The sequence below is a fragment of the Ranitomeya imitator genome, chromosome 4, assembly GCF_032444005.1.
Source record: "Ranitomeya imitator isolate aRanImi1 chromosome 4, aRanImi1.pri, whole genome shotgun sequence".
NCBI classification, from domain to species: domain Eukaryota; kingdom Metazoa; phylum Chordata; class Amphibia; order Anura; family Dendrobatidae; genus Ranitomeya; species Ranitomeya imitator.
In genome coordinates, this window is record NC_091285.1 from 466369031 (window position 1) to 466396813 (window position 27783).

Below are 27783 nucleotides of genomic sequence, written 5' to 3' on the forward strand. Positions count from 1 at the left end.
GTCTGTGCCAGAGCATGCCGCCATGCGGAGCTATGTTAAGGAATCTTTGGAGAAAGGGCATATTCGGCCCTCTTCGTCACCATTGGTAGCGGGTTTCTTTTTTGTTGCTAAGAAGGATGGCTACAACTAAGCCTGTCTGCGGTCCCTCCTTCCAATAGTCCTCCACTAACCACACCACTGCTGCCCGTGTACCCCTCTAAGCTATTTTAAAGTGCCTACAGCCTACATTTGTTATGTTAGGCCTACTAAGCCTGTCTGTGGTCCCTCCTTCCAACACTCCTCCACTGACTACACCACTGCTGCCCGTGTACCCCTGGAAGCTATTTTAAAGTGCCTACAGCCTACTTTTGTTATGTTAGGCCTACTAAGCCTGTCTGCGGTCCCTCCTTCCAATACTCCTCAACTGACCACACCACTGTTGCCCGTGTACCCCTGGAAGCTTTTTTAAAGTGCCTACAGCCAACTTTTGTTATGTTAGGCCTACTAAGCCTGTCTGCGGTCCCTCCTTCCAACACTCCTCCACTGACCACACCACTGTTGCCCGTGTACCCCTGGAAGCTTTTTTAAAGTGCCTACAGCCAACTTTTGTTATGTTAGGCCTACTAAGCCTGTCTGCGGTCCCTCCTTCCAATAGTCCTCCACTGACCACACCACTGCTGCCCGTGTACCCCTGGAAGCTATTTTAAAGTGCCTACAGCCTACTTTTGTTATATTAGGCCTACTAAGCCTGTCTGCGGTCCCTCCTTCCAATACTCCTCCACTGACCACACCACTGCTGCCCGTGTACCCCTGGAAGCTATTTTAAAGTGCCTACAGCCTACTTTTGTTATGTTAGGCCTACTAAGCCTGTCTGCGGTCCCTCCTTCCAATACTCCTCCACTGGCCACACCACTGCTGCCCGTATACCCCTGGAAGCTTTTTTAAAGTGCCTACAGCCAACTTTTGTTATGTTAGGCCTTCTAAGCCTGTCTGCGGTCCCTCCTTCCAATAGTCCTCCACTGACCAGACCAATGCTGCCCGTGTACCCCTGGAACCTATTTTAAAGTGCCTACAGCCTACTTTTGTTATGTTAGGCCTACTAAGCCTGTCTGCGGTGCCTCCTTCCAATAGTCCTCCACTGACCAGACCACTGCTGCCCGTGTACCCCTGGAACCTATTTTAAAGTGCCTACAGCCAACTTTTGCTATGTTAGGCCTACTAAGCCTATCTGCGGTCCATCCATCCAATAGGCCGTGTCCTATATTTACACCAGTAAATACTTTGCGCCAAATTTGGCGCAAAGTATTTACTGGTGTAAATATAGGACACTGCCCCAGACTATTTTAAGTAGCATCATATATGTCAACACATTGGTATTGTCAGTGCCAGGCATTGAAGGATGTCAGGGCATAGACTAAACATTGGTGGAGCCGTGAGAGATAATTTTGCAAATCGTAGAGCACTGTTTGAGCTGGGGGGGGAAACTGTCTTGTGGCCGGCGGTACAGGCCCAGGGCCCTTCATGTTACAACGGTGTATCTGACGTTGGTTGCGCGCCACCACCACCAGAGACACTTTATTGTACTATGAGGGACCCAGTGGCAGTGCCGTCGACCAAAAGCGTGCACACCCACCTCTTCAGACAAACGGCACTCTCACGAGTGCTTGCGCCAAGTGGCGAGACCACGGCCCCGTGGGGGGAGTTTGGCCGTTTAGGGAGGTGTAAACATGTCGTATGCTGGACAAACAGCTGCTGCAAATTACAAGATTGGAAAACTCAGTCAGAGCAGTCCACAAGCAAGACCTTTTCATTGGAAAGCTAGGTGTCAGCCGGGAAAGGTGGGGAAAAAGAATTCGAAATCCAGTAGTGGTTCATTTTAATGAAGGTTAGATCATCAACATTTTGGGTAGCCAGACGAGTCCTTTTTTCGGTTAATATTGAACCAGCAGCACTGAATACTCTTTCTGATAGCACACTGGCTGCTGGGCAAGCAAGCTCCTGCAATGCATATTCTGCCAATTCTGGCCAGGTGTCTAATTTGGATGCCCAGTAATCAAATGGGAATGACGGTTGAGGGAGAACATCGATAAGGGATGAAAAATAGTTAGTAACCATACTGGACAAATGTTGTCTCCTGTCACTTTGAATTGATGCTGCAGTACCTGTCCTGTCTGTGGTCATAGCAAAATCACTCCACAACCTGGTCAGAAAACCCCTCTGTCCAACGCCACTTCTGATTTGTGCACCTCTAACACCTCTGGTCTGCTGCCCCCTGCAGCTCATGTGAGAACGATCACCGGCGCTGTGTGCTGGGAATGCCTGAATCAAACGGTCAAAAAGAGTTGATTGTTTGGTTGCTAATATTTGTTCCAAGTTCTCATGTGGCATAATATTTTGCAATTTGCCTTTATAGCGAGGATCAAGGAGGCAGGCCAACCAGTAATCGTCATCGGTCATCATTTTAATAATGCGTGTGTCCCTTTTGAGGATACGTAAGGCATAATCCGCCATGTGGGCCAAAGTTCCAGTTGTCAAATCTGCGGTTGTGCTGGGTTGAGGGGCAGTTTCAGGCAAATTTACATCACTTGTGTCCCTCAAAAAACCAGAACCCGGCCTTGCCACGCCACCAATTTCCAGTGGCCCCGGAGAAGCTTCCTCATTAAAAAACACTCATCCCCATCATCCTCCTCGTCCTCCTCCTCCTGTTCGCCCGCTACCTCGTCCTGTACACTGCCCTGACCAGACAATGGCTGACTGTCATCAAGGCTTTCCTCTTCCTCTGCTGCAGACGCCTGCTCCTTTATGTGCGTCAAACTTTGCATCAGCAGACGCATTAGGGGGATGCTCATGCTTATTATGGCGTTGTCTGCACTTACCAGCCGTGTGCATTCCTCAAAACACTGAAGGACTTGACACATTCCTTGTACCTTCGACCACTGCACACCTGACAACTCCATGTCTGCCATCCTACTGCCTGCCCGTGTATGTGTATCCTCCCACAAATACAAAATAGCCCGCCTCTGTTCGCACAGTCTCTGAAGCATGTGCAGTGTTGAGTTCCACCTTGTTGCAACGTCGATGATTAGGCGATGCTGGGGAAGATTCAAAGACCGCTGATAGGTCTGTATACGGCTGGAGTGTACGGGCGAACGGCGGATATGCGAGCAAAGTCCGCGCACTTTAAGGAGCTGGTCGGATAACCCCGGATAACTTTTCAGGAAGCACTGCACCACCAGGTTTAAGGTGTGAGCCAGGCAAGGAATGTGTTTCAGTTGGGAAAGGGGAATGGCAGCCATGAAATTCCTTCCGTTATCACTCACTACCTTGCCTGCCTCAAGATCTACAGTGCCCAGCCACGACTGCGTTTCTTTCTGCAAGAACTCGGACAGAACTTCCGCGGTGTGTCTGTTGTCGCCCAAACACTTCATAGCCAATACAGCCTGCTGACGCTTGCCAGTAGCTGCCCCATAATGGGACACCTGGTGTGCAACAGTGGCAGCTGCGGATGGAGTGGTTGTGCCACTGCGGTCTGTGGACGAGCTCTCGCTTCTGCAGGAGGATGAGGAGGAGGAGGAGGGGGGGCGAACGGCTACAGCCAACTGTTTCCTAGACCGTGGGCTAGGCAGAACTGTCCCAATATTGCTGTCCCCTGTGGACCCTGCATCCACCACATTCACCCAGTGTGCCGTGATGGACACGTAACGTCCCTGGCCATGCCTACTGGTCCATGCATCTGTTGTCAGGTGCACCTTTGTACTCACAGATTGCCTGAGTGCATGGACGATGCGCTCTTTAACATGCTAGTGGAGGGCTGGGATGGCTTTTCTCGAAAGGAAGTGTCGACTGGGTAGCTCGTAGCGTGGTTCAGCGTAGTCCATCAGGGCTTTGAAAGCTTCGCTTTCAACTAACCGGTAGGGCATCATCTCTAACGAGACTAGTCTAGCTATGTGGGTGTTAAAACCCTGTGTATGCGGATGCGAGGATGAGTACTTCCTTTTTCTAGTCTCATGTAGGGTGAGCTTGACTGGAGAGCTGGAGATCGTGGAACTAGCGGGGGTGCCGGTGGACATGGCAGACTGGGAGACGGTTGGAGACGGTATTCTTGCCGGTGCCCTAGATGCAGTGTTTCCTACTACGAAAGTGGTGATTCCCTGACCCTGACTGCTTTGGCCTGGCAACGAAACCTGCACAGATACTGCAGGTGGTGCAGAAAATGGTGGCCTTACAGTGACGGAAGGGATGTAGTGTTGCTGACTAGCTTCATTGGCCGAGGGTGCTACAACCTTAAGGGACATTTGGTAGTTAGTCCAGGCTTGCAAATGCATGGTGGTTAAATGTCTATGCATGCAACTTGTATTTAGACTTTTCAGATTTTGACGTCTGCTTAAGGTAGTTGAACATTTTTGACAGATGACTTTGCGCTGATCAATTGGATGTTGTTTAAAAAAATGCCAGACTGCACTCTTTCTAGCATCGGATACCTTTTCAGGCATTGCAGACTGAGCTTCTTTAACCGGATGGCCACGCTGTCCTCCAACTGGTTTTGGCTTTGCCACGCGTTTTGGGCCAGATACCGGCCCGGCAGATGGAACCTGTTGCGATATTGATGCCTGCTGCGGCCCCTCCTCCTCCGCTTCAGAACTACTGCCGCCTGCACCCTGTTCCCCCAATGGCTGCCAATCAGGGTCAACAACTGGGTCATCTATGACCTCCTCTTCTATCTCATGTGCAACTTCGTCTGTGTTACCGTGTAAGCCGGTGGTATAGCGTTTGTGACGGGGCACCATAGTCTCATCAGGGTCTGATTCTGGATCAGTACACTGCGAGGGCAATGTGGTGGTCTGAGTCAAAGGAACAGCATAGTAATCTGGCTGTGGCTGTGCATCTGTGCACTCCATGTCCGATTCAACTTGTAATGGGCATGGCCTGTTAACTGTTTCACTTTCTAACCCAGGAACGGTATGTGTAAAGAGCTCCATGGAGTAACCCGTTGTGTCACCTGACGCATCTTTCTCTGTTGTTGTTTTTGCTGAACAGGACAATGGAGCGACTTGTCCCTGAGCGTGAACATCCACTAACGACGCGCTGCTTTTACATTTACCAGTTTCAGAAGAGGAGGCAAAAGAGCTAGAGGCTGAGTCAGCAAGGAAAGCCAAAACTTGCTCTTGCTGCTCCGGCTTTAAAAGCGGTTTTCCTACTCCCAGAAAAGGGAGCGTTCGAGGCCTTGTGTAGCCAGACGACGAACCTGGCTCAACAGCTCGAGACTTAGGTGCTATATTGTTTTTCCCACGACCATCTGATGCTCCACCACCACTACCATCATTACCAGCTGGCAATGAACGCCCACGGCCACGACCTCTTCCACCAGACTTCTTCATTGTTTTAAAAATGTAACCAAAGTAACGGTATTTGTTACTGTAAAACAACTTACAAGGTGAACTCAAACTTCTGTAGGATTTAGATATCCCTTTATAGGTGGGGGAGACTGCAAGGAAAATCAGGCACAATGTTACACACTCGGTTTTCTGTGGCACAAAATGAGACAGATGCCACACACACAGGACTGGTACTGAAGCACAAATGCCAATATTAATCTCCCACAATTTTTTTTTTCAGGGAGAATTTAAAAAACAAAAAACAAAAAAACAAACACTAGGCTTTCTGTGGCCCACAATTTGAGAGAGATGGCACACGACTGGCACAGAAGCACAAATGCCAATATTAATCTCCCACTATTTATTTTTTTTTCTGGGAGAATTTAAACCCCCCCCCAAAAAAACAGACACTAGGCTTTCTGTGGCCCACAATTTGAGAGAGATGGCACACACGACTGGCACAGAAGCACAAATGCCAATATTAATCTCCCATTATTTATTTTTTTTCAGGGAGAATTTAACCCCCCCCCCAAAAAAAAAACAGACACTAGGCTTTCTGTGGCCCACAATTTGAGAGAGATGGCACACACGACTTGCACTGAAGCACAAATGCCAATATTAATCTCCCACTATTTATTTTTTTTCAGGGAGAATTTAAAAACCAAAATAAAAAAAACAGACACTAGGCTTTCTGTGGCCAACAATTTGAGAGACAAATTGGCCACAAATGCCAATCTTAATCTCCCACTTTTTTTTTGTTTCTGGGAGAATTGTCAAGAAATCAGGGCCAAAAAAAGAAAGAATAGAACAGAGTACTATGCGGTCAGTATAAAAACACTAGAAAATATCCACCGCAGAAAATACGGATCACCACATCTTACTAAAGACATGGGGGGTATATCTGCATCTCCAGAGAAATAGCTAGGCTGCAAAAAATCCTTCACAGACTAAGCTGGACAAGACAAAAACATGAAAAAAGCACAGAACTATAAGGTCCACTGCAGGTGGATAGCAAAAACAAAGCCAGGACTTATCTTTGTAGAAAAGCACAGCAAACTGGAGAGACCAGCAGGGAAGTGAATCCTTCCAGAACAATGGACAACTGGCACTGACTAAAGGATCCTGCAAAGCTATATACCCCAGTCAGTTTTGCAATTAGTAGATACACCTGTCCAATCCTGCAGTCCAGGCACAACTGCATTACCCTCTACAACCACCGAAGGGAGCCCAAAAGCTGAATTCACAACAGAGGCCCACCAGTTGATGCCTTTCAGGTGTCCATGGATGAATCTCCTCATAATATTTGTCTAACTTTGCACTTTCTGCAAAGCCTGTATTAGTGTATAAGTACATAAAGTAAACTTTCAAAATATTTACTTTCAAACTTTTTTTATGGATTCAATGACTCGTCTATACAGTTTAACATGGTTATTGTTGCTTTACGGTAGTATGAAAAACTTACAAAAAGTGTACAAAACTATTCCTGGATTAGATTACTCATCCATAGAATATTACATGCTTTTTGTCACATTTTTTGGGGTATATAACACAACAAAAAAGCATTTACAAATATTGCTTGTTTGTTTACATTTCTTAACCATACACTATTCTGTACTCTGGGGTACATTTTTGTGATACATAACTCTCAAAAAAGAATTTCAAAATTTAGCTGGGTTACATTTCTCAGCCATACGGTATTACGTGTTCTTGGGTACATTTCCTTGGTATGTAACCCTCAAAAAACTTGTTTACAAATTTATCGGTATTATATTGCTCACCTATAGCGTATTATGTCTCCTTGGTTGCATTTTGATGGTATCTAACCCTCCATAAAATTGTTCAACCTTTTCAGTATTGTATTGCTCATCCATAGAGTATTATATGTTCTTGGGTACATTTTGTTGGTATAAAACCCTCCAGAAGCTGAGTAAATAATTTATCGGTATTATATTGCTCATCCACACAGCATAACGTTGTCTTGGCTAAATTTTGTTGCTATAAATGCCTCTAAAAACTTGGCCAAATTTTTTTCGGTATTATATTGCTCATTTGCTCAGTATAATGTGTTCTTGGGTACATTTTGTTGCTATAAAAGCATTAAAAAAATGATAAAAAATGTATTGGTATTATATTGCTCATCCCCACAGTATAGTGTTTTCTTGGGTACATTTCGCTGCTATATAAGCCTCTAAAAAATGTTCAAAAATGTATCGGTATTATATTGCTCACCCATAGACTATTCTGTGGTCTGGAGTACATTTCCTTGGTATATAACCCTCAAAAGTGCATAGCCTTTATGAGTCTAGGAGTGTGAATACATGACAATTTGAACAGAATGTGTATGAGGCCTCCTTTATGTCTAATACAGGGTGTATCTGAGTACCTTAATTTTGTTAGTTCTTACTTCCTTCATAAATTAAACTAAAATTTACTATTTACTATTTTTTAATGGAAAAATCAATTTTGCTTTACTTAAATTATATATATTTTTAAAATCAATTATAAATGTTGCCTTATATACAAGTCGTTAAACAGGAAAAAATGTTTCTTAACATTTTTTTCTTGTATAATGCAATTTTTTGCGGGTTTGAAATTTTTTATTGTCACTTCTTAAAGTGGAGTAAAAGTGTGACACCATTGTTCTCAGCAGTGATCTGAGTCAGAGATACTTCCAGGAGTCTTCACCATGCTGTTCTTCCACCATTCAGCACTTATCCTATCTATTTAAACATTGTCACTGCCCCCCAGACCTTTTTGTAGGGTCTGCTGGAAAAGTGCTAGGCTTTTCCATTGTCTCCCATTACACTTGTTACTCAAAACGAGCATGCGAGTATTAGGAATTGCTCAGTTTGAGAAATGAGCACCCGAGCATTTGAGTGCTCGCTCATCTCTAGTAAAAGAGAGCACGGTGACGCAGTGGTTTGCACAGCAGCCTTGCAGCGCTGGAGTCCTGGGTTCAAATCCCACCAAGGACAACATCTGCAAAGAGTTTGTATGTTCTCCCCGTGTTTGTGTGGGTTTCCTTCCACATTCCAAAGACATACTGATAGGGAATTTAGATTGTGAGCCCCATCAGGGACAGCGATGATAATGTGTGCAAACTGTAAAGCGCTGCGGAATATGTTAGCGCTATATAAAAAATAAAGATTATTTATTATTATTAACTACTTATGACAAGAATAATCCCATGTATGATCCTAAACGGCTCTGGAACACAAATATTCTAAATGTTTTTTAAAGAGTAACTAAACCTTTGATTTTTTTTAGTTTTCACATTTCATTTTCCTATTGATTAAAATCACATAAGTTGGGATCCAGATCCTGAGACCTCCACTTATCACTCAAAACCCCCTTTGAGATGTGCAGCTCAGGAGACAGGAGCACACAGATCTTGCCACTCAGCCTGGAGTATGGATACAATAGGAGGCCTCTGCTTTCTATGGGATCCCTACCATGCTCAGCTAGACGACATGCGCTCCTGACTATTGAGCTGCGCATCTCTTGCAGGGTTTTTTAGGTATCAGACGGGGTCCCTACTGGTCTGCTTATAATTATCCAAAGACTGAAGACCAAAATATTCAAATGGTATACTTCCAAAATTACATGAACCAAAGAAAAAGGGAAGTGCAAAAACAAAAAAATAAAATTTAAGATATTTTATTCACAATGAATTAAAAATAGAAATCATCATAATTGTACAAAAAGGGAATTTAGACAAGGCAGAGTGAGCGCAAAGCAATCTATAGAAAATCAATCAAATACAAGTCTCAATAATAAGTAAAATCAGATAATACAATAAATATATCACAACCGTGCATCAGCAGGCGTTGGAATGTAAGAGGAAAGTTTCACTAAATATGCACAGGGCTGCGTACAAAGTGAAGGTATATAAACCACTAAAGTGCACATATATGGCCCCCAAAGTATGAGTATGTAAGGTATATAGATAGTAATCCTATACAGTATACTAGTGTATACTGTCTATACAAAAAAGGTCTACTAAAGATCAAAAACTAAATCTGAGTAAAGTGCAAGTGCATTAACAGAATAAATATAGATATAGGGAAACTATAGGTATATTGAGGGATGCCAAATATGAAAGTATTAAGAAGGCAGTAGCACCATGTTGTTTACCTGCACACCTATGGATTGCTGTGAGGAGGAAAACTCCGACGCGCGTTTCGCAACGTAGCTTCTTCCTGGGGGTCGTATCTTAAATTTTATTTTTTGTTTTTTGCACTTCCCATTTTCTTTGATCTGCTTATAATGATTAGGGCAACGAAAGTTAAAAAAAGAATAAAAAACATGTCAAAGTTGTAGTTACAATAAAAGTAAAATGCCCATGGTCTTGTCTTTCCTAATTTATCACTGTACAGCATTAATGAATGGACGTGTTACTGTGAATACTGTTAATAAAAAATCATCTGGCGGGCAATTTATAGGACATTCACTATGTACAAACATTGATAAGCCGGTCATTTATCCAGCTACTGTATAGGCAAATAAATATGCATTGTTCTCGGGCAGATACAGACATCGGAAGCTGGAAAAATATGCATTTATTCAATGTACCATGCATTTGTACAGGCTGACAGTTCGGATCCATGCACCTGGCGTTGTTGCATGCACACCTTTTATATGATGAAAATTTATGGTCCTGGGTTCAGATAAGGCTAGGTTCACATTGCGTTAACAGCAGCCTGTTCAACACATGCGTTAATGGGCTGCTGTTAACGCAAGTGCTGACTTGTCATACCGCTAGAGCAGATAGAGCTAGCAGATGCTCTATCTGCGCTAGCAGTGATGGACCCGGAAATGCTGCAGCCCACGTCCCAGGGTCCGTCACTCAATGATGGCACTTCCCTAGCGCACGCCCACAATGGACATGCGCTAGTAATGCATCCACCATAGGGCTTAATGGCGGCATTAACAGACTGCGCTACACCGCGTTATGCCGTGGTGTAACGTAGTCTGTCTAACGGACCGCTAAAACGCAGTGTGAACCTGGCCTAAGGCCTCACTCACATGAGCATATAACACGGCCGAGTGCTATGCAATGTTTTATCTGATAGCCCAATGTTGTACTATGGGGTATGGCTGATCGGCAGTTTTTTTCTCACGCTGATTTGGCATGCTGAGTGGCTGCGAGACTCACCTCACCTGCACACATACAACTCTATGGCTGTGTGTGAGACATCTGTCATCCTAGTGCATTGCGATTACCGCAGACACAGGAAATGGAGGAGATGGAGAAATTACTTTCTCCTTCTCTTCTGCAACTGTGCTGAGATTCCCTCATGTGAAAAGATTGGAGCACCGAGCACTGACACTAGGGTGTACAATGCATCACATTTCTAAAAAACACTGAACACATGTTTTTGCCAAACCGAACTTGCAGTCAGCCACACGGGCGAAATGAACCGGTGACCAAGCGGAAAAATGTTCCAGTGCATTTTTGGCCTCATTTTAACATGTACGCTGGGAAAAACTCCAGATGTATAATGGCATCTATGTAATAGGTATATTAGAATTTGAAGGTCATATCCATTAAAGGATGACACAGCCTATACGCGATGGATGCCAGTGTCGGCATCTCTCACAGCAGCCGCCCATCGGCTATTATGGCATCTATTTTACAGATATGCAAAGTGCACGACAGGTCAGATACATTTTAATGCATGCATGTGATAAGTTTTTTTTACTTTTTTGCCTAGTGGTATATGAAAAAATATATAATTACTGTATAATATAAACAATAACATAAAAATATATTAATAAAAATATACAGTAAAGGATCAGAAAACACACTTTTATACAGTAAATTTATATTTATACCGTATGTTTATATTTTAAATGAAGCGAAATAATCCAATAATGCAATTTTATTATTTACTGTATTACTTCCACATTTGTAGACTGTGCTAACCAACTGGTACCTCTTGTTTCAGTACCTGGCCCTTGTGAACCCGAGGATCTCATTGACGGAATCATCTTTGCAGCCAATTTCTTGGGCTCCACACAGCTGTTGTCAGAACGAAATCCATCGAAAAATATCAGAATGATGCAAGCCCAAGAAGCTGTGAGCCGCGTGAAGGTGAGGGCGCTAGAAAACCTCCTCATTTAATGAGTCGTTGAGCAATATCACGGGTTATACAGTGCTGGACGCATAATCTGGTTTGCTCACGTGTTTGACACAGTATTTCACCATTGGAAATGTTATTTTTCAGAATCCTCCCATTGTGTATTCAGGTTTTCCAACCTTATCCAAAAATCAACATTTGTTTAATGGACAACGTTATAAAGGTGAATATTAGGAGCAATATGTACGGATAGCTCAGATATAGATCACATATTAGAACATTAGCAATATTGCCTGTGAACTGTAAAATAGCAATAATTAGAGCACGATCATTAAAGGAATCTGTCAAAACGTTTTGCTACAGTATATATTCAAATGGCAGCATGATGTAGGGATAGAGACCCTGATTCCAGTGATGGGCTGTTTTGTTTCAGTTTTGATAAAATCACAGTTTTCTCTGCTGCTGATCTGTCAGTTTTCTGGATGCTGAGCTCTATATAACCCTACCCACACCACTGATTGGCAGCATTCTGTGTACACTGCATAGGCAGAAAAATACTAATCAATGGGGGGGGTAGGATTACACAGAGCAGGAGGACTACATGACCCGAGACAACTAATCTCCTAGTGATAATCTCCTGCTGATAAAACACTGATTTTATTGAAGCACCCAACCTAATAAGTGATAGATTACTGGAATCAGAGTCTTTTCCTCTACCTAATGCTGTCCTCAGATTACATAGCAAAAGCCTGTTGACAGATTCCCTTTAATATTTTTACAAACACATTTATGGTTGGTCGGCAATCGCGACTCTAGTCATTACAGCTTTGTTCTGTATTTCCTGCTGTTTGGGCATATGGCAAACAGCACAGCTCTAACAATGACAGGTAAAGCATTTTTCTTTCATGCAGAACCATGCCATGACTATTTTTGGAGGCAATTCTTGAAATAGATCCTAAAACTGTTTCTTTAAACAACATATTGAGATTGTATATATTTACTGTGATCGGATCTTATTTAAGTAAATGGAGCTGATCCGCAGTTCTACATGGCGGCCGCTAACTATTGGGCCGTTCAGCTCCATTCATTGTTTATCTGACCACCATTGGTGCTAATAGCTGATGGGTGCCAGTTGTCATACACCCACCAATCTGATCTAGATATTAGGCGCCCCGTCAATACTTTTTAAATTACTTCAGATTGTAAAGATATAGTTAAACTTATTTTAGGTTAACCCCTTCACCACAGTGCAATTTTTCATTTTTGCCCTTTCATCTTTTGCTCCTCTTCTTCCAAGAGCCATGACTTTTTTCACTTTTCCATCAATATAGCCACATGAAGGCTTCTTTTTTTGCGGGGTGAGTTGTACTTTTGAATGACATCATTGATTTTTACCATATAGTGTGTACTGGAAAACAGGAAAAAAAAACTCCATGTGTGGTGAAATTACAAAAAAAAGTGTGATTCCACAAATGTTTTTTTTTATGTATCATGTTCAGTAAATGCTAAAACTGGCCTGCCATTATGATTCTCCAGGTTAGTATGAGTACGCAGATACCAAATATGTAAAAGTTTTGTTTAATTTAAGTGGTGAAAAAATTTGTAAGAACAAAAATTGCTTTTGGCGCCATTTTCCCAAACTTGTACCGTCTCTATTTTTCATGCTCTGGAGCTGGATCAGGGCTCATGTTTTGCTCCCTGATCTGATGCTTTTATTTATTCCATTTTGGGGTAGATACAAGGTTTTGATTGTCTGTTATTGCATTGTATTGCAGTGTTGCGACAGTCAAAAATAACAAATTCTGGCTTTTCAGTTTTTGTTCTCGTTTCATCGTTTACCAATCAGATTAATTACTTTATATTTTGATACAAATTTGTTTGAGTTTATATTTTGATAGTTCTGAAAGCAGCGATACCAAATATGTGTATTTTTTTATAGTTTTTTTTTTCATTTGGGCAAAAGGGGGTGATTTGAACTTGTGTTTCTTTAATTTTAGCATTTTTTACAACTTTTTTTAACTTTTTCATGGCTTCAATAGTTCCTGTGGGAAACTTGAAGCTGCGATCGTAGGATCACCTGTGCTGCACATAGCAGGACTTCAGCACTACTATGTATAGCAGAAATCATGATCTCCTATGAACGTCGGCCATGAGCTGGCGTTCATAGGATTTTCACAATGACAGGCACAGGTGTCTTCTGCAGACCCCTGGCTGTCATGGCAACCCATCAGCGCCCTCGATTATGTGATGGGCGGGACTTGTGATGCGCTTCCATCTGGTGCTTGTTAAATGCCGCTGTCAGTGATTGAAAGTGGCATTCAACTGGTTAACAGCTGCATGTTGATCTTGGATCCATCCGCGACTGTTAGAGGCACATGACTGCTGATCAGGTCAGCCAGCTATCAAGTGCAGGGATACAGGCGGGCTCAGTGCCGGAGCCGGCATCAATGGCAAGGACACGACCTTGGCTTTACCTATATGTCATAGGTTGTGAAGGGGTTAAATTATTTAGGACAACAGCTCTGTAGCCTTTATCGTTCAGATCAATTATGCAAATACGCTTGAAAGTAGGTGTTTATCGGATGTTTTCTGGGTGTGCCTGTGTGTTTTTTCACGGTAGATCTTACAACTATAATGTAAATGGGAATTTAAATGATGAGTCATATGTGAATCATATAGCAATTTAATTAACAAGTTGGAAGGGGAGCTGAAATAAAATATATATATATATGTGTGTTCATTCAGCCTTAATTTACTATTTTGAGTTCAATTCTTCAGATTTTTTAAGAAAAATGCTTTTTTTTGTTTTCATTTTCAGAAATAAAGCTCTTGATGATTGACCATGTGATTACATTACACTAATATGAACCTTGTATTATGCCATATAAAGGATGTAAAGTAGCTCTATTCTACTAGTGCATTGATAGCGTCACAACAGCTGGTTGGCATGTGGGTCTCCGGGTCTCAGAATTGTACGCTAATAGATGACTCTTTTCTCTGTTTTTCTCTGTGTGATCGCACTCCTCTATCTTCTCTGTCACATGCTGTCGTCTACACAGAGGATGCAGAAGGCTGCTAAAATCAAGAAAAAAGCGGTGTGTGGAATGTTTACTGTTTTACTGACATCCATTTCATTTTCTTTTTTCATTCTTTTAGCATCCAAACCATTTTATCCAGATTTTTTATCTTGTAACTGATCATATGGTTAAAGGGCATGAGCACCTTTCAAGGCATTTTTTTTTTACTTAAACGTATGTTTCTTTTTTTGTCTAAAAAGCATTTTTATGGTTTCTTTGCAAATTTTGGACTTTCTGTCCTGTTATGACTTGCTGTAAAGGTAATGCATAGCCAATTTCTCTCAGTCACTAATGAATCTTAGCCTATTCCTCGTGGTCAGTGGTCTCCAGTCCACGAATATTCTTGGGTTCTCAAGAGAGGGGCCCAAAAAGGTAAGAGAAGAGATAATTGCCTTGCACAAACAGGCGAAAGTATACAAAGTCATAACAAAGGCATTGAATGTTCCTAGATGTACGATGGAATCAGGGTTCACAAGTTCAAAGTTAAAACTGCACTGGCTAAACTGGGTTAGCACGGTGGCTCAGTGGTTAGCACTCCTTTTTTGCGGCAATGGGGTCTTAGGTTCAAACGCACCAAGGGCAACATCGGGAGTTTGTATGTTCTCCCCTTGGGTTTCCTTCAGGTTCTCTGGATTCCTACCATACTCCAAAGACATAATGATAGGGAATTTAGATTGTGAGTCCCAATAGGGTCAGTGATGATAATGTCTATAAAGCGCTGTGGAATTACTGCCGCTATATAAGCAAGTAAAACAAATAAATACTATCTAAAAAGAGTGAGTAAACTACAGTAATACCTTGAGTTACAAGATTAATTCATTCTGTGACTGAGCACTTTGCACAATTTTGCTCGTATATCAAATTAAATTTCCCCATTGAAATCCTATTCCAGCACCCCAAAACCACACCAATTTTTTTTCCGTTAGGTGTTTTTAAATAAGAAAAATAAGAAAAATTAACTTTGTTATCAAGAAATACAGTAATGTGCATGAAAAACTGTTAAACATGTAATAAAGTAATTTTTTATTTATTTTTTATATTTTTATTTCTATTTCTTTTAATGCAGTAACTTCTATTAATCATCTTATTCACTGACTTTTGCCTTTTTAGCCACACTTTCCTCGCTTTTATATAAATAAAGATATTCACTTATGGAGTCAGCACTATAAATCACAAAATGATGTGCTCATAAAAAAAAGGCAAGTAAGGAAAGGGCCACATATAAATGTAGAAAATAGTGCACCCTAAAGACAACACTCCAAAGAGTCAGAGAGTGCACATAATAGTGCAGTATATTGTACCTTGCTGCACATGTGAAATAACGTACTGCCACAGAAAAAATAGCAGAAGCAGAAGCCAAAAATTAAGCATTATCCTATGGACAGCTCCATGTCAAATGTACGCAGCTTGCAGTGCAAAAAATAGAGTCCACCCCACAAGAAAAGGTCAAAAGTGCAACTGACAGGGCAACTCACGTTATTAGGACCCATGGTCACTCACTGGTAACTCAGATTCCAGCTTGCATCATAAAACAACAAACCCACTGAGCGACATCTCGTATCTCAAAATATTGGTAAGTAGAGGCACTAATTAGTCAAGGTATTACTGTATCACTCCCTCCTACCAGAGTTCTTTTTGTTACAGATGTCAAAAATTCTTCACTGCCTGAAAAAGACCTGCAGAAACATTTGGTGGCAGCAGGCCCTGAAGATTCAATTTTGTTTGTATCTCTACTTCTGACCCAAAAGCACAAATTTGTTTGCTTTAAAATGGACAAAAAAAGCAACAGAAGTTTCAGGATTCAGTTCTGTGTAATGAAGAAACAAAATGGCAACTTTTCAGGTTTTTTAATCAGGAGGAGGAAGAATTAAGAATGCGTTGAAAGGAACACCCTGCCTACAGTAAAGGATAGTGGTGGCTCAGTGATGCTCTGGAGCTGCTTTCCTTCCTCTGGAACTTGAAACCTATCGTGTGTAAGGCAATATGGATTCAGCCAAAAATCTGAAAATTCTAGAAATAAACATCATGTGTTATTTGAGAAAGATGAAACTTTAGCATCTTTGGACTTTCCAGCAGGACTGTGATCACAAGCATACCTCAAGGTCCACAAAAGATTGGCTTAAGAAGAAGTCCTGGAAAATTCTGGAGTGATTGGCTTAGCCAGCTGACTTAAATCACATAGAAAATCTTCAGCTGAATTTGAAGTCGGTGGTTGCAACAAGCAAACATAAGAATAATAGCGAACTGGAGGCTGTGCAGTCAATGTTCCATTAACTTTGAACTTGTAAATTACCGTATTCTATATTGTTTCTCTAAGAACATTAAATATATTTGCTATGTAATGCCCACAAGGAATAGGTTAAGATTTCTTAGCAACCCTACCAGAAGTGGGTGTCTGGCTATTCATCATCTAGGCAGCAGGTCATAACAGTGGTCTACTAAGTACTAGTGACGCTTCTCAAACAATTGTTGGATAATTAGTTATTAAAAGTGGTATTTTGTGTTGAATTTGGAGAAACCACTTGTTATATCAGATGTTATTGTTGATTGCTTTATTGCAAACAGTATGAAGTTTTTTACATTTTGGCTTTTAAACCAAACTTACAAAGCGGATTGAATAATTTTGAGTGCTGCTGTAGGTTTGATATCATATTGGATAGATTTCACTTACATTATACAATCCATGAAGGAAAGCAAAGCATAACGAATCTGCTCTATCGCCTCATAACACTTTCCAGTGCAAGTTTAATTTATTACTTCCCGGAAAACAATGAGATTTGCAGGCTGTACAGATTATAGCTAGCTATAAAAATAAGTTTCATTGCGGTTCAAAGTTATAAAACTCCCTCTGAACTTATTCATTTGCACAATTCAGATTACATTCCATAATGTATAACCTTGCCATTAAGCACTTGTTGCAATTAATACGTTTTTTTGTCCTAGTACCTACGTATTCGCCACTCATCTATTAGCAGATTAAACATATCCATGTTGACAGATGTAAACAGAAACACGGTAGTGATACAGTGATCGCTGTGCGAGTATACAAAATAAAGTGTTTTTATGAGTCGGTGAGTGACTTGCAATAAAAGAGCTGCAGTGAGCCAAGAAAGGAATAGGGTATATAGGAAATGGTTAATAAGAAAAGGACTGGAAGAAATTGAAATGGCCCTTTTATTTCAAACCATATCCAAACTGTTCAATATATAAAGTATAGATTAAATCAAGACTGTCGATCAGATAATCTCCTTTTCTAGATTATTTAAGCATTGAGGTTCTTAGGAACCTCTACCTTTATAGCACGTTCTTATGCTACTCAGCATGGAGTATTCGGATCTCATAGGTAAAATATATACTCTTATACTTTTATTGTTCTGGATTTCGCTAGTAATCCATTCAATGTTAAATACGCAGTGGTTGAATGATAGCTTCAATAACATTTTATTTTTTTTTGACGGTCTTAGATTTTTCATAAGTATCACATTGTTAAGCTGCTTTTGTGCAGAATGTTCATTGTTGCGTGTCGATTCTTTTTTTTTATTTTTCACTTCCCAGTAACTCTGAAGCGGTAATAATATATATTGTTACTTGGGCATGTGAGTGCTCTTCACAATAATAACCTAAAATCTCCCATTTGTTCCACACCCCTAAAATTTACACCATGCTAAGAAATGCTTACCAGTTCTAGCATACTGTGTCCTCTCCCCTATTCCTCATCTATACTTGGGCTCATTCATTCACAGTACATAATGATAAGTGCCTTGTCTGATGAGATGTAATTTACTAGAAAACAGTTCCAAAAATCTCTGCGGCTTTGTTTTTATGCCTCATGGCATTTATCATGAGAAGATATGATAATTATGGAAAATGTGCCAAGGCAGATCTTTTCTCCTGATAACAACGAGCTATTTTTTATATTTTTTCCCAAAGCCAGAAACTATTTTTCTTATTTTTAGTCAACTGAAATATTATATGAATCTGCTAATGGATTAAAAAATAACAGTCCCTTACTTGTTTCTAACATTATTCAACATAATTATGTGTAGTAATTTGATAAATAGTATACTGTATTGTGAATTACCAGAACACTAATAATTAGTTTACACAAGGACTTAAATACACCCTCCAGTTAAAACCAAGCAGCAGGAGCTGGAACAAATGAACAAAGGCAGCATGCTTCATAATATATGTATATATGTATGTATACTAAAATGCTAGGGTTTGACTGGAGGGTCACTTTAAAGAGAACCTGTTACCAGGTTTTCCCAATATAAAGTGCAGCCACCACCTTTAAGTTCTCTTTTACAGCATTCTAGTAAGCTGTATGTAAATCCCCTATGCAAAATGCAAAAAAAGACCTTTTATTATACCTCTGTGTGGTGCGGTCCGGTCCGATGGGCATCACTGGTCTTGATCCGGCACCTCTTCTCTCATCATAATCACCATTGCCACATAATGACTCCCAATTGCACTCCTGCACAGGCGTACTTCGCTCTACCTTGCTGAGGGCAGATCAAAATACTGTAGTACGCATGCGCCGGCTTTACTTCCTGGTAATCGGTGCTCATTGGCCTTTTTAAGGTGCATACGCATTACAATACTTTGCTCTGAACTCGGTAGTGCAGACAGAAGTACACTTACGTAGGAGCGTGATTGGGTGACACAGTGAGGATAACGTAGGACGCGCCATCAACATGAAGCAGGGAAGAAGGATAGCAATTGTGAGAAGAGAGGAGGAACTGGACCAGGCCGCCCTGTATGTGGGTATAGTATTTTTTTATGGGAGAGCCAAGGAACCCAAGCACTACTGTAACGTTCGCACCGAGACTGGTTGGCGCGGGCGCCTGGGGGTGTGGCCCCACTGGACCACAGACCGAACTTCCCTGGAAGGGGCTTAACTAAGTAGCTTCCTAGGTGTTCGCTGGAGCCTCTGATGGTGAGGTCAGACTTGTGCAATAGGAAGCTACCAGGTACCACTCCAGGGTGGAGTCGGACTGTGGATGCTGATCCCACCGGGGACAAGACACGGGCAGGCAGGCACGGCTGTGACACTGGCTGACAGATGGATATGGGAGAGGCCCTGACGGGCGGACTGGCTTGACAGAGATACAGGCAGGCAGACAGGCGCGGCTGGAACTCAGGCAGAGAGGCGGGCACGGCTGGCACTGGCAGACAGGACTGATACTCTGGTAGGAACTGGGATTCAGATGGATGTGTGGAAACAGGTAAGAACCTGTTCAGACTGGAGAATATAAAGGAACAGGTAGAGACCTGTATGGAAAGTTGCAGAATAAAGATAGAGCAAGAGTGGAAGCAAAGCTGAATCGCAGGAGGTTAAGTACGAGTAGAAGGCGGAGCTAGAGAAGGAGAAGGCTGAGCAGAGAGCAGAGAAGGAGAAGGCAGAGCAGAGAGCAGAGAAGGAGAAGGCAGAGCAGAGAGTAGAGAAGGAGAAGGCAGAGCAGAGAGTAGAGAAGGAGAAGGCAGAGCAGAGAGTAGAGAAGGAGAAGGCAGAGCCAAGGACGGAGCCTCAGGAGGCGGAGCCAAGAGCGGAGACGCTGGAGGCGGAGCCAAGAGCGGAGACGCTGGAGGCGGAGCCAAGAGCGGAGACGCTGGAGGCGGAGCCAAGAGCGGAGACGCTGGAGGCGGAGCCAAGAGCGGAGATGCTGGAGGCGGAGACGCTGGAGGCAGAGCCAAGAGCGGAACCGCAGGAGGTAACGCCAAGAGCTAAAGACCTAGAACCGCAAGCAGCGGTGCCATGTGGAACTGCAAGGAGCGGAGCCGCAGAGCAAAGCCACAGAGTGCGGAGCAAGGTCAGAGAGCAGAGCTGAGAGAAAAGGTGAGAGACACAGAACCACAGGTTGTGGTAGAACTGAGCAGAGAGAAGAAGAGCCACAGACAGTGGCGAACAGAGCTGAAAGATAAGGCGGAGGTACACACAGCAGAGTGGGAAATGACTAATGACAAAGAATGAGCAGGGACGGACATAGACCAGAGTTCAGACAGGAATGGACACGGATACACAAACAGAACACAGATGAAGGCCTGCAATAGTGCAGCCCTCTGAGACAGGAAACACACGACCTGGCAGCTCAGTAGCAAATACTAACTGAGGGGAAAAGTTTGTTCAGGCATCCTCCAATGGGTGAGGATGCCTTAAGTATCAGAGGCCTCAAGGCTATTGGCCAGAAGCACCTTAGGGAGGTGCACACAGTCTCAATAAGAATCCGGAGTGGCTGGCGCCGCCCCCCTATGCACACAGCCAGGAAGTGTACACAGAGCAGGCCGCCATGAAGCACATGGTATGGAACCAGCAGCAGACAGATCTCACAGCATGGCACTGGGTGAGTGAGTAGATATAACAGGCAGGTGGGGAATGGAAGGCCATGCAGTGATGCCGGCAGGGTTGTTACAGTACCCCCTCCTTTACGCCTCCTCTTCTGCAAACCCACTAAAATGATCCATAGAAGAAGAAAGAAACCACTCACAGTCCAAGTCATAACATCTTTAGAGTAGGATAAGGCAAACGGGTCACCAGGAATCTCAGAAGACAAAGTCTCTTTGTGCCCAACAGGGTTAGCTTCATCAGAAATCTCGGATAGCAAAGTCTCTTTGTACCCAATAGGGTTAGCCTCCTCAATGGACTGGACCATTTCCCCTGGGTAGACAAGAAGCAGGGACTTGGATGCTACTGGTTTGATATCTTCACCAGCCGGTCACTTAGAAGCCGAAGGAACACTCACAGGATACATCTTCTGCCCGATATCCAGAGACAAATTTTCAGGTAGCAGAGATGTCTTGAAATCTTCACCAGCCGGCCATATGGACGATGAAGGCACCCACATAGGAACCATTTTCTGCCGATTATCCAGAAAAAAACGTCCAAGAGGTGGAGGTATTTCCACGAACAGGTTACAGGTATAGTCATTAGAGTAGTGAGGAGAGATTGTCACCGCTCTCCCATCTTTGGTAACATCAGCACTCCTTGACTCGATGACTAACGGGTTCCTGGTATAGTCACTGGAGACGTGTGGAGAGATAATCACCGCTTCCCCATCTTGGGTGACATCAACACACCTTGACTCGACAACTAACAGGTTACTGGTATAGTCACAAGAGAAGTGTGGAGAAATTGTCACCGCTTCCTCATCTTGGGTGACATCAACACACCTTGACTCGATGACTAGCAGACCAGCTGAAGAAAAAGACAACACAGTTGACTGTCCTTGATGCATGGGAACCAGACACCTCTCATGACTGGGTAAATTCAAACGAAGTATTTTGCAGGAACTCTTGACCAGAGCCGGTGGTAGAGTTCCAGGCTCAGAATGACCCATGGGCATAACAGACAGCATACGGTAGATAAACTTCTTCGTGTCTAAGGCTCCAACTTGGAGCTGTAGTTGTCCTTGCAGGACTAGACTGCTCTTGAGTAGGGCTTGACCAACTTCAGACAACGCCCTTACCGGGTTCTGGAGCTGTATGACAGAGACCACACACCGACTCCGAATGGTTGGCGACTTTACCACACCAAAGCTCCCGGAAAACAGAGACACAGTCTTTGATTTTAATGGAGAGGAGGTACTCTCACCTAGGGCAGCCTCTCCTGCTGGCCCAGGGTTTTGGAGTTTTAGATCTACAGGGCAGAGACCGTCTGGATGTTCCTTGCAACCGCAGTGATACCGCGTTCCCTTCTTGTGGCTTGATTTGGGCTGCTGCTTTGCCAGCCCACTTTTATCAGCCTTCTGGGGTTTTGCTTGGGCAGCTGCTGGGACAGGTAGAGGAACAGGTGGGTCTTGGACGGACTTGGTCTGACGTGACGATTTCTTTGGGGGATTAACTCGTCTAGACCGCCTCTGGGATCTGGTGAGGGAAGACTTTGCAGGAGGAGCAGGTTTAGGCGCTTTGAAGGCTTTAACAAAGGCTTCCAGGAAAGCCCCAAGGTCTGAGAGGATTGGATCCCTTGCTTCCCAGAGAGGGTTCATCCAATTCAATGCATCTCCTGCTAGATAGGACAAGATAAATCCTACCTTGAACTCATCAGAAGAAAATTCAGAAGGATTAGCTTCGATATACATCAGACTACGCTCCAGGAACTCCATGCACTCCTCTGGATCCCCATAGTATCTAGGTGGAAGGAGTTTTTCTCTACTGGCAATGTAATCATACAACTCTCTAGAGATTATGAGTGGACCACCAGGAGTAGGTGTAGGCAGATCTTTCAACTGAGTATAAAAACCTTCTGGGGGCCAATACAAGCTAGAAGAGAGTTCATTTTGCTCCGAGAGCAACGGCTCATGGGACTCAGCGGGGACCATGGCCTGAGCAATCTGTAACGCTCGCACCGAGACTGGTTGGCGCGGTCGCCTGGGGGTGTGGCCCCACTGGACCACAGACCGAACTTCCCTGGAAGGGGCGTAACTAAGTAGCTTCCTAGGTGTTCACTGGAGCCTCTGATGGTGAGGTCAGACTTGTGCAATAGGAAGCTACCAGGTACCACTCCAGGGTGGAGTCGGACTGTGGATGCTTATCCCACCGGGGATAAGACACGGGCAGGCAGGCACGGCTGTGACACTGGCTGACAGATGGATATGGCAGAGGCCCTGACGTGCGGACTGGCTTGACAGAGATACAGGCAGGCAGACAGGCACGGCTGGCACTGGCAGACAGGACTGATACTCTGGTAGGAACTGGGATTCAGATGGATGTGTGGAAACAGGTAAGAACCTGTGCAGACTGGAGAATATAAAGGAACAGGTAGAGACCTGTATGGAAAGTTGCAGAATAAAGATAGAGCAAGAGTGGAAGCAAAGCTGAATCGCAGGAGGTTAAGTACGAGTAGAAGGCGGAGCTAGAGAAGGAGAAGGCAGAGCAGAGAGTAGAGAAGGAGAAGGCAGAGCAGAGAGCAGAGAAGGAGAAGGCAGAGCAGAGAAGGAGAAGGCAGAGCAGAGAGTAGAGAAGGAGAAGGCAGAGCAGAGAGTAGAGAAGGAGAAGGCAGAGCCAAGGACGGAGCTGCAGGATGCGGAGCCAAGAGCGGAGATGCTGGAGGCGGAGCCAAGAGCGGAGACGCTGGAGGCGGAGCCAAGAGCGGAGACGCTGGAGGCGGAGCCAAGAGCGGAGACGCTGGAGGCGGAGCCAAGAGCGGAGATGCTGGAGGCGGAGCCAAGAGCGGAGGTGCTGGAGGCGGAGCCAAGAGCGGAGGTGCTGGAGGCGGAGCCAAGAGCGGAGACGCTGGAGGCGGAGCCAAGAGTGGAGATGCTGGAGGCGGAGACGCTGGAGGCGGAGCCAAGAGCGGAACCGCAGGAGGTAACGCCAAGAGCTAAAGACGTAGAACCGCAAGCAGCGGTGCCAGGTGGAACTGCAAGGAGCAGAGCCGCAGAGCAAAGCCACAGAGTGCGAAACAAGGTCAGAGAGCAGAGCTGAGAGAAAAGCTGAGAGACACAGAACCACAGGTTGTGGTAGAACTGAGCAGAGAGAAGAAGAGCCACAGACAGTGGCGAACAGAGCTGAAAGATAAGGCGGAGGTACACACAGCAGAGTGGGAAATGACTAATGACAAAGAAGGAGCAGGGACGGACATAGACCAGAGTTCAGACAGGAACGGACACGGATACACAAACAGAACACAGATGAAGGCCTGCAATAGTGCAGCCCTCTGAGACAGGAAACACACGACCTGGCAGCTCAGTAGCAAATACTAACTGAGGGGAAAAGTTTGCTCAGGCATCCTCCAATGGATGAGGATGCCTTAAGTATCAGGCCTCAAGGCTATTGGCCAGAAGCAACTTAGGGAGGTGCACACAGTCTCAATAAGAATCCGGAGTGGCTGGCGCCGCCCCCCTATGCACACAGCTAGGAAGTGTACACAGAGCAGGCCGCCATGAAGCACATGGCATGGAACCAGCAGCAGACAGATCTCACAGCATGGCACTGGGTGAGTGAGTAGATATAACAGGCAGGTGGGGAATGGAAGGCCATGCAGTGATGCCGGCAGGGTTGTTACAACTACATTGTACCATCAAATTGTATGATCCTACTTGCCAGCATAAAATAACTTTATTTAGATGGTTCCCTACACTAAACATTACACTATCATAAAAGAAAACTCTATTTTCTTGGTGCTGTGCAGTTTAAGTGACATCCCACCATAAGAAAAGTGAATTGGAAAAGTTACATGGCTACCTGATTCTCCATTCCCTTATGAGTCGCTTTTACCAAAGTTGCAGCAAAATAGACATGCACATTAAAGAAGCTGTTCATAAAACATTTTTGCAATTTCTGTATCCCCACATGATTGACTATGACACACTTTTATGTGTATACTAGCTGAAAAGCCCGGCATTGCCTGGGCATAGTAAATATCTGTGGTTAGATATAGCACCTCACTTCTCTTATTTTCCCATCACGCCTCTCATTTTCCCCCTCACATCTCTCATTTTCTCCCTTACACCTCTCATTTTCCCCTCACTCCTCTTATTTTCCCCCTCACTCCTCTCATTCCCCCCTAACACTTGTCATTTCGACCTCACATCTGTCATTTTCCGATCACTCCGCTATTTTCCCTCACTCCTCTCATTTTACACTCACACCTTTTCATTTTCACCTCACACCCCTCATTTTCACCTCACACCTCTCATTTTCCCCTCAGTATATACATGTTTGTCATCTCCCTTATATATAGTATACACCTGTATGTCATCTCCTGTATATAGTATATACCTGTATGTCATCTCCCCTGTAAATAGTATATACCTGCTGTATGTCATCTCCTCCTGTATATTGTATATACCTATTTGTCTTCTCCTCTTTTATATATATACCTGTATGTCATCTCCTCCTGTATATAGTATATACGTGTGTCATCTCCTCCTGTATATAGTATATACCTGTAAGTCACCTCCTCCTGTATATAGTATATACCTGTGTGTCATCTGCTCCTGTATATAGTATATACCTGTGTGTCATCTCCTCCTGTATATAGTATGTACCTGTATGTCATCTCACCCTGTATATAGTATATACCTGTGTGTCATCTTCTCCTGTATATAGTATATATCTGTGTCATCCCCTCCTGTATATAGTATATACGTGTGTCATCTCCCCTGTGTATAGTATATACGTGTGTCATCTCCTCCTGTATATAGTATGTACCTGTATGTCATCTCACCCTGTACATAGTATATACCTGTGTGTCATCTCCTGTATATAGTATATACCTGTGTGTCATCTCCCCTGTATATAGTATATACCTGTGTGTCATCTCCCCTGTAAATAGCATGTACCTGTATATCATCTCCCCTGTATATAGTATATATGTGTGTGTCATCTCCTCCTGTATATAGTATATACCTGTATGTCATCTCCTCCTGTATATAGTATATACCTGTGTGTCATCTCCCCTGTATATAGTATATATGTGTGTGTCATCTCCCCTGTATGTAGTACATACCTGTGTGTCATCACCTCCTGTATATAGTATATATCTGTGTGTCACCTCCTCCTGTATTAGACCTCGTTCACACGTTATTTGCTCAGTATTTTTACCTCAGTATTTGTAAGCTAAATTGGCAGCCTGATAAATCCCCAGCTAACAGGAAGCCCTCCCCCTTGCAGTATATATTAGCTCACACATACACATAATAGACTGGTCATGTGACTGACAGCTGCCATGTTTCCTATATGGTACAGTTGTTGCTCTTGTAATTTGTCTGCTTATTAATCAGATTTTTATTTTTGAAGGATAATACCAGACTTGTGTGTGTTTTAGGGCGAGTTTCATGTGTCAAGTTGTGTGTGTTGAGTTGCGCGTGGCGACATGCATGTAGCGACTTTTGTGAGATGAGTTTTGTGTGGCGACATGCATGTAGCAACTTTTTGTGTCGAGTTACATGTGACAGGTTAGTGTAGCAAGTTGTGTGCAGCAAGTTTTGTGCATGGCGAGTTTTGCGCGTGGCAAGTTTTATGTGTGGTGCGTTTTGAGTATGTGCAAGTTTTGTGTGAGGCAACTTTTGCATGTGTTGCAACTTTTGTGCATGTGGCAATTTTTCCGCGTGTGCAAGTTTTGCGTGTGGCGAGTTTTCCATGAGGTGAGTTTTGCGCATGTGGCGAGTTTTGCGTGAGCCTAGTTTTGCATGTGGCGAGTTTTGCGCGTGGCGAGTTTTGAGCGGCGACTTTTGTGTTTCGACTTTTATGTGGCGAAGTTGGTGTATGTGTGGTGAAATGTGTGCTGAGGGTGGTATATGTGTTCAAGCACGTGGTAGTTTGTGGCGCATTTTGTGTGTGTGTTCATATCCCCGTGTGTGGTGAGTATCCCATGTCGGGGCCCCACCTTAGCAACTGTACGGTATATACTCTTTATCGCCATCGCTCTCACTCTTTAAGTCCCCCTTGTTCACATCTGGCTGCTGTCAATTTTCCTCCAACACTTTTTCTTTCACTTTTTCCCCATTATGTAGATAGGGGCAAAATTGTTTGGTGAATTGGAACGCACTGGGTTAAAATTTTGCCTTGCAACATAGCCTATGACGCTCTCAGGGTCCAGACGTGTGACTGTGCAAAATTTTGTGGCTGTATCTGCGACGGTGCAGATGCCAGTCCCGGACATACACACATACACACATACGCACACACATTCAGCTTTATATATTAGATAGTTTAGTTATTCCCCTGCTCTGCCTCCTCTATTCTTATCTTCAGACTCCATGTTGATTTCAACATTATGTGCTGCATTTTTATGTTCTATGCTTTGCTATCAATCTTGTGATGCATCAGCAGCACAGAATTTCATGTCCACCTAAAGCCAGCATAAGCTGGGGGAAATTGTGATGGTCTTTCCCACAAGTGAGTCTGAACTGTTATCTTTTACATTATAACTTTGAGACAGGAGCTGTGTAATCATCATCAGTATATGGGATAGGAGTTTCTATTCCCCTCTTATAGAGAAAGAGGTACATCCAATGCAGTTTCATATTCATTTAGGAACCCCTTGTGACCCACTTTAAAAAAAAACCTAAAGACAATTAATTGCAAAGAGGCCATGATTAGATTATATGACCTAATAGAAAAGAAGTAATCCATGATTTCTCAGATAAAAAAGAATCTAAAGCTAAGTAAATGCTAGCTATATTATATATACTGAGAGACTAGTTATAAGATGAATAAAAGAAAAAGCACTTCACTGCTACATTAACATAAAGTAGCTGTAAGCTACGCTATCATCTAAATTGGTCACATAAGGAAAAAGCAAACCCTACCTTTCATGACAGATATTGATAA

At 43.4% G+C, this 27783-nt stretch overlaps 1 protein-coding gene across 6 annotated transcripts in view; it reads left to right on the forward strand.

The window, feature by feature from the left end:
- The window catches only part of APBA2 (amyloid beta precursor protein binding family A member 2), a 734370-nt gene that overhangs the window by 521358 nt on the left and 185229 nt on the right, over positions 1-27783 (forward strand). For 3 of the 6 annotated variants that reach the window (XM_069765829.1, XM_069765831.1, XM_069765832.1), the window contains 2 exons: positions 11303-11448; positions 14494-14529. In XM_069765829.1, the coding sequence (XP_069621930.1) occupies positions 11303-11448; positions 14494-14529 (182 nt within the window). The remainder of the gene's footprint in view (positions 1-11302; positions 11449-14493; positions 14530-27783) is intronic. The other 3 variants (XM_069765833.1, XM_069765834.1, XM_069765835.1) reach the window with 1 other exon arrangement.